This window comes from Penaeus chinensis, chromosome 5 (genome assembly GCF_019202785.1).
Source record: "Penaeus chinensis breed Huanghai No. 1 chromosome 5, ASM1920278v2, whole genome shotgun sequence".
In the NCBI taxonomy this organism is placed as follows: domain Eukaryota; kingdom Metazoa; phylum Arthropoda; class Malacostraca; order Decapoda; family Penaeidae; genus Penaeus; species Penaeus chinensis.
The window spans coordinates 10,687,694-10,695,193 of NC_061823.1; the positions used below are offsets into that span (position 1 = coordinate 10,687,694).

Below are 7,500 nucleotides of genomic sequence, written 5' to 3' on the forward strand. Positions count from 1 at the left end.
TTCCGGAGGTGTGGGAGTTCTCAGGTACACTCTCTTGGTCACACAAACATACATACATATCTAAGGAAACGCACACACATACACGCACATATATACACATATGATAGAGATAGCTATGATGGTTGTGATGATGTGAAGAAGGAAGAGGCTGTTGATATTGACGAGGATGGTTGTATAATTTGAGTAGTACTTATTATAAAGATCATAGTGATAGTGATGATTACATAATAATGAATTCATAATAAATATAATAGTAATAATGACAATGATTATCATTCTAATAGTGATGAATATAATAAAATAATAATAATGAAAACAACAACAATAATAATAGTAGTAGTAGTAGTAGTAAAATTATATTACTACTAATAATAATGATAACGATAATGATAATAATAGTGGTTAAGATAAGAATAAAAATTATAATAATAACATTGATAATGATACTGCCAAAAATAATAATAATAATAACAGTAATAATAATAATAATAAAAACAACAACAACCCTAATGACAACTGTAGTAGTAGTTGTAGTAGGGGTAATAATAATGATAATGAAAATAATAATAATAATTATAGTAATAATAAAAGTTTTAATTATAATAATAGTAACATTATTAATCTTAATCCCAATAATAATAATATTATTAATAATAATGATAGCAATGATAATATCAATAATGATAATAATTATAGTTATAATAATAATAATAATAATAATAATAGTAATTCTAATGATAATAAGAACAATAATAATAATAATTATAATAATAGTAGTAATAATAGTGATACTAATAATGATAATGATAATGATAATAATAATAATAATAATGATAATAATAATAATAATAATAATAATAATCATTATAATAATTATAATAACATCATTGACAATATCCATAAGAATAATGATAATAAGAATAGAAATAAGAAGTGAAAAGTAGAAGTATGATAATAATAATAATGATAATAATAATAATAATAATAATAATGATACTGATGATAATGATAACAGCATCAATAATAATGATAATAATAATAATGATAATATCAGTTATGATAATAATAATAATCATAATAATAATAACAATGATAATGATAACAATAATGATAATAACAATAATGATAATAATGTTAATGATAATAGTTAATAACAAAAATAAAAATAAAAACACTCCGACTAATACTAGCACTAATAGTAATGATTATGATAATAGTAATAATTATTATAATAATTAATACTTATAATAATTATTATTATTATAATAACAATCATTATTATTATCATTATTATTATTATTATTATCATCATTATTGCTGTTGTTGTTACTATTTTTTTTCTGTCACCAGTCTTATAACCACAGCCAGTTCGGTTGAGTTTGGTCGAGACTGGGATCAAGGCAAGACAGAAAAGGAGTGGATATAAGGAGTCCCCTTGGAAAATACCGCAGTTAATACTTATAATGAGAATAAAAATGCATAGAATACTATAATCGAGTGTAGATTTCCAAAGAACCATATTAGTGTTGATGAAATTCATGATCCCTGGAGAAACTTTGCATACTTCGAGGCATTTTAAAATCCAACTGTGGGGTACGCTATCGAAAACTTTCCTATTGTCCACCTATGCTGTACAAATCTTATCTTCTTATAAGTCTTTCAATTTTCCGGGATCATTTTATTAAAACCGTTGATCTGACCTCTTTTACATCCTTTCTGTTCGATGGGGAATGAGGTGTTTTGATCTAGGTAACAATGCATTCTTTCTGTTTGTATGCTGTGCTTAAACAGGTTCTTGGGGTTCATGGTTTCAATGAGTTTTCGATGAAACCTTTCATATAACCATTGAGGGCTTTGATCATTATCATTATTGTCATTATTATTATTATTATTATTATTATTATTATTATTATTATTATTATTATTATTATCATCATTATTATTATTATTATTACAACTATCATTGTTATTATGATAATAATAATAATTATTATTATCATTATTATTACTATCATTATTTTGATTATGGTTATCATGATCATTATTATTATTATCATTATTGTTCGTATGATAATTATTACTATTATCATTCTTGTCACTATTATTGTTATTATCATAATCGTTATCATTATGATCACCATTATTATCATTATTTATCATTATTATTATCATCGTCATCATCATTAGATTATTATGATTATAATACTAACAATAACAATTTAAATAAAAACAATGATAATAATAATGATAAGAATGATAAAGATTACAGAAGAAGAAACTACAATGACAATAATAACAATGACGATAGAGTGTATGTATCGCGTCAAGATACGGAAAGTTTGTAAACCCTTTTAGAGAATAAACAAACAGATAAGTGTTGAGACATGATAATAATGACTCATGTTATTTTATGTTATGTGTTTCAGTGCGTCACCTCAGAATTCTAATTATTAGCCAAGGAGAGCTGTGGTAATGCTAAAAGAGGGTGTTTTGTGGTTTAGTATAGAAAGGATAGAGGGGCAAATATATGGTTGTGTGTGTGTGTGTGTGTGTGTGTGTGTGTGTGTGTGTGTGTGTGTGTGTGTGTGTGTGTGTTTGTTTGTGAGTGTATGTTTCTATATGTGCGTGTGTTTTGCGTGTGTGTGTTTCTGTGTATGTGTGTGCTTGTTTATATGTACATCTTTTGTGTGAGTTTGTTTGTTTGCGTTAGTGGTTGTGCTTGCGTGTGTGCGTGTGTATGTGTTTGTTTGCGGGCGTATATGTTTGTCTGTTGGTGGTCGAATATGTTGGTAAATATGGGTATGGATTTGCGTCCCTGATACCAAAGTTCCAACACCCTTTTATGTTCACACCATTTGCACGGGTCATCAAGAAAAGTTGGCATTCCAGCAACTTTTAGCAAGATCGCACGTGTTTAGAAAAGGAGAGGGGGAGGGAGTCGAGTAGGAGTATTCGAAGGGGGAGGGAGGGGGAGGGTCACTTCGAAAGCAGCCCATCCACCCGGAAATTTAATCAAAACTTATCCAGTATTGCCGTTCGATGAGACGGCAGCTTAATATGCAAGTGTGAGTAGGTATATTTCCTTGCAGTTTCGTTCGTGACGAATGAAAGATTATGAATTGTGGAAAGAGAGAGAAAGAGAGAGAGAGAGAGAGAGAGAGAGAGAGAGAGAGAGAGAGAGAGAGAGAGAGAGAGAGAGAGAGAGAGAGAGAGAGAGAGAGAAAGAGAGAGAGAGAGAGAGAGAGAGAGAGAGAGGCGAGAAGCGAGAGAGAGAGAGAGAGAGAGAGAGAGAGAGAGAGAGAGAGAGAGAGAGAGGAGAAGCGAGAGAAAGGGAGAGAGAGAGATAGAGAGAGAGAGAGAGAGACGAGAAGCGAGAGAGGGGGAGACAGAGAGGAGAGGGAGAGAGGGAAGGAGAGGGGGGGGGAGTGAGAGAGAGAGAGAGAGGGGAGGGAGGTAAACAGAGAATATATATAGATAGATAGATAGACAGAGAAAGAAAGGTCAAGAAGAAACAGATAAGAACCAAAGATAAATAATATCTTTTATAAATATCGAAGGCAAGAATAAAGATTTAAACTTGAACAAAACTGTAATACGTTTTAAAGATTCAGTTTTGAAGATTCTTATATCTCCCTCATAAGAACTGTAATGAGGATGAGGACGAGTTCATGGGAGTGTGAGGGAATTGTATATCTGATGGGCAACTCATGCATGGCGATCAATAGTGCATGACGACGAGTATCCACGTGGATTAGTGCATGACTCCTGAGGGGAAGAATTGAAATGAAATTTTGAATCTGATTTGATGACGTCATTAATCATATTCATAAACAGGGGTTGACTATTCGTGGATTTGTTTTTGAGGTATTTCGTATCTTACTGTATTTCCACTTTGTCTTCTTTTTTCATTTTCTCCTATCATATTTTTTCTTTAATCTTTTCTATTTTTTATTTTATTTATAAAGCAATATAAATGGAGAAATATCATACAGAATATTAGAGTAATGAAATAAACTTTTCCCCATTAAATATACAGACCGATACTTCAGAAAATGGATCATACAAATTAATATTCATGCCAAAATCCCCCCACTCATTAATATGTACTTTAACTTTGCACAATACTTTTCCAGAAACGGCCGGTGATGGGAGCTCCCTACGTACTGTGTGTGTTTGTCGTGGGCGTGATTTTTATGGGCGTAGGGACCTTCGTGACGTCACACGCCTACGAGGACGACCCGAAAGACACGGTCCTGATAGTGGTCGGGCCGACTCTACTCGGGCTGGGAGGTAAACTCGGCGGTTTTTCGGTCTAAGGTTATACCAGGACATTTATCTAACACAAAAAAGGGCAAAACGGCATAAGGGAATGGGTATTATTCATGGTTTCGTTTTGTTGAAGTTTTGTTCATGGCAAAATAAGCAAACATATATATTTTTTTTTTTTCGTAAGCTTGAATACACCTTCCGATTTATTTCCTTATATCTTCACCTCTTCTGATGCCCAGGACTCCTGCTGGTGGGCTCGGTCGTCCTTTGCGTCGTGGCCTGCTGCAGGAACCAGCACCTTCACGAGGCCATATCCGACGACCTCTTCAGCATCGGCGGCTCCACCTTCTACGGGGGAAGGAACTTCGTGCAGCAGGACGATGAGGTCCGCCTCCACGCTGGCCCCGCCCACCACCTGCACAACTCGATGGTGGGCGGGGTTGTGAACCCAGCTGGACCGCCCATTGAAGACCACCACAGCGAGGCCGTCAGGTGAGTCCGTTCAACAGGATGTAGTCAGGGACTGCGGTCATACAGGGTTTCGTTATCCACGGATACGTAAAAGAAAAGACACAAAAGGATAACAGAGCAACAATGACAACCCAAAAACCTAACTCGACGATGATCCACTTGCTTGGTACAATATTATGAAGTTGTTAAGTCCAGCTTAATAGTTCCATTGTTGCTAAGTTCTTGAAGTTGACGCAGCTGCCACTGACATTATGATCAACAGTAATGCATAGTGTAGAAGCAAACATAGTCTTGAGTGAATTGAAATTCTGTTCATTCTGCTAAAACAATCATTCCAACAAGAATTTTAAAGACCTTTGTAAACATCAGTACTGTGTGTTGCAGTAATTAAAACCACGTTTGAGGAGATACGCATGTTCTGTTGCCCAAAGCCATGAATAGATTGCTCGTAATGTAGGCAGATTTTGTAATGTATACATAGTTTGTCTGGTATAAGCACTGTGATATGTAACTATTCATATTTTTTATATGTGTAAAAGTGTGGGTGTACACTACACGAAAGCGACAACTATGTAGCGAATAATATATGCAGGTTCGAGAAAGTGTACAGAAAGTATTCATGTCTCCCCACCTGCTTACAGGTACCTGGCCGAGACGGTCGTGGAGGAGAGGAACAGACGAAAAAATTCCCGCAAGTACCTGCAGCAAAACTCCTGGGATTCTCCTAGCATAAGGGACCACGCTCCCCTGTACCACACGTCCTCGCACGGCCCCCTTCGAGAGGAAGCCGCCCACCTGGACCACCTGGGACTCGAGAGGCTTCGGCGCGCGGACCCTCACCTGGAACTCGCCGAGGCTTTCGATCTGGATGACGACAGCGAAGACTACGAGGTGGGAATGCGGGAAAGGGCTTACAGGTGAGTTAGAGCGGATTTCGCGTGAAATAAAGAAATGGCAGTGTGGGTAGAATGAACATTTCGAAACTGAGAAGCAGAATTCAGAGAAAATCTATGTGCCTCTTTCCCATGCAGCATGTCAGTCCGTGCCCCTGCAGCAGCCTTGGCGCCCATTCCACACAGACTCCGTAGAAATGTCACCTTTTCCCCGGCATCGCGAGTTAGAATACAACAGCAGTTATTGATGCAACAGCAGCAGCAACAAGCAAATCAACACCTGCAAGTCCCACCTGAGCTTTCCGGTCCACGACGAAAGCGAAGCTCAAGACGGCGAAAGGCCAGGGCCAAAGAATCTGACCCCTCGACAGTGAAGATTCATCAACTCCCTCAGTAAGTAAATTTGGGAAAGTTAACAGATGGACATATTCCATGCTGGCAACTATCTAGAAAAGCTTTGCGTCGTCGCATTTGACGCGATCATTTGACGCTTTGGCACAGACCATAAGCAGTCGGTACCAGATTCATTACTTGAATCACAACTTTCATAGTGATTAAAGATATAACGAAAGTGGACATTTATATACGTGAACTCACAAATAAACGCCATAATTACCAGGTACAACCCCGACATACTGAGTGCCTTGGGCATCCAGCCTGGGCCAACTCCCGTCAGGCGCGGTCTGAGCAACAGCAGCCACGCCTCCGGCTTCCTGAAGAAGACAGGTCCAGACCCAGACGTGACCCACGGCAGTCTGGGTAAACCTCGCCGACGTCCTTCCATGGGAGTCAGCAGCCTCGCTCAGACCAGTTCAGGCTCAGCCTACAGGCACCGCTCCTCCATCTACGCCTCGGACATGGACCTCCACCGATCTCCGAGGGGCGTGGGTGTCCCTGTGAACGGGTCCGGGATGAACAAGAGCGTGAATAGCGTTGGCAGTTCGATGTCGGACATGGGGCGAGAGCCCTGCTTGCCGGACGAGCACCGCCAAGAACCTGCCTATGGACCGCCGTCGTCTAATGGTGATAATTGAATTATTCATCTGTTCTCGTACTATGCTCCTTCAGTGCGGTTTCCTCAGCTTTTTCTTTTGTGAGGGACACTTTAGATCAAATCGAGTGAATATATTATATAATTGACTCATAAATCTATGTCTTCATAGAATTTCTAAAATGTTTTGACAGATGCTCAGAGTCACATGCAATTTTGTAGTCATATGATGTATTACTTAGCTTACCCTCTCCTCACTCTTCAAAGCATTGCAAAAAACATGTGCAATTCGTCATTAAAACTACCTCTATGTTATGTCTTTTATGAGCATTTTGCCATAACATGTTAGGAGACGGCTTGTGTCTTTCCCTTCCCGTTGCTGCTACTTTTATCGCCTTACTGGCACCCTCAAGGCTTTATCAGAGTCTTTATTCTAGTCCCCGTGATCCACTTTACATATAAATAGGTGCTTGTGCCTGTAGGCTGGTCGTTTATTTCTGAGATATCTACATATATTTTTGTTCCTCTATTTTTATATGGATTTATCTTCTTCGTAGAACGATGTCACTTATGCTCAACCTTCCAAATAATGCTTTTATAACTCTTTATTAAAGTTCAAAAGCCATGCAGGTAAATCGAAATATTCTGCTTTACAGTATGAAGGTTATCGTCATGTTAAGTCTTCATACCTTTTTATCTTATCCTACGGGCCTTCCTCTCTTTCACGAAGCAATTTCTCCCTCCTATCGCCCTAACGCCCTCTCTCCCCCAGGGTCAGTCAGCGACTTCCGGCGGATAGACTCGTCGCCGCTGCTGAGCCTTCCCGACCCGGCCGGGGAGTCGGCGTCCTCCAGCCCCTTACACCGGTTTGGGGGA

General features: G+C 38.1%; 1 protein-coding gene across 2 annotated transcripts in view; it reads left to right on the top strand.

The window, feature by feature from the left end:
- LOC125025737 overlaps positions 1 to 7,500 on the top strand; it is a 9,281-nt gene that overhangs the window by 696 nt on the left and 1,085 nt on the right. Inside the window, exons 2-7 of one of the 2 annotated variants that reach the window (XM_047613921.1) lie at positions 4,134 to 4,290; positions 4,509 to 4,761; positions 5,382 to 5,657; positions 5,772 to 6,026; positions 6,253 to 6,659; positions 7,397 to 7,500. The exon at positions 7,397 to 7,500 is cut by the window's right edge and continues 1,085 nt beyond it. In XM_047613921.1, the coding sequence (XP_047469877.1) occupies positions 4,134 to 4,290; positions 4,509 to 4,761; positions 5,382 to 5,657; positions 5,772 to 6,026; positions 6,253 to 6,659; positions 7,397 to 7,500 (1,452 nt within the window). The remainder of the gene's footprint in view (positions 1 to 4,133; positions 4,291 to 4,508; positions 4,762 to 5,381; positions 5,658 to 5,771; positions 6,027 to 6,252; positions 6,660 to 7,396) is intronic. The other variant, XM_047613922.1, reaches the window with a different exon arrangement.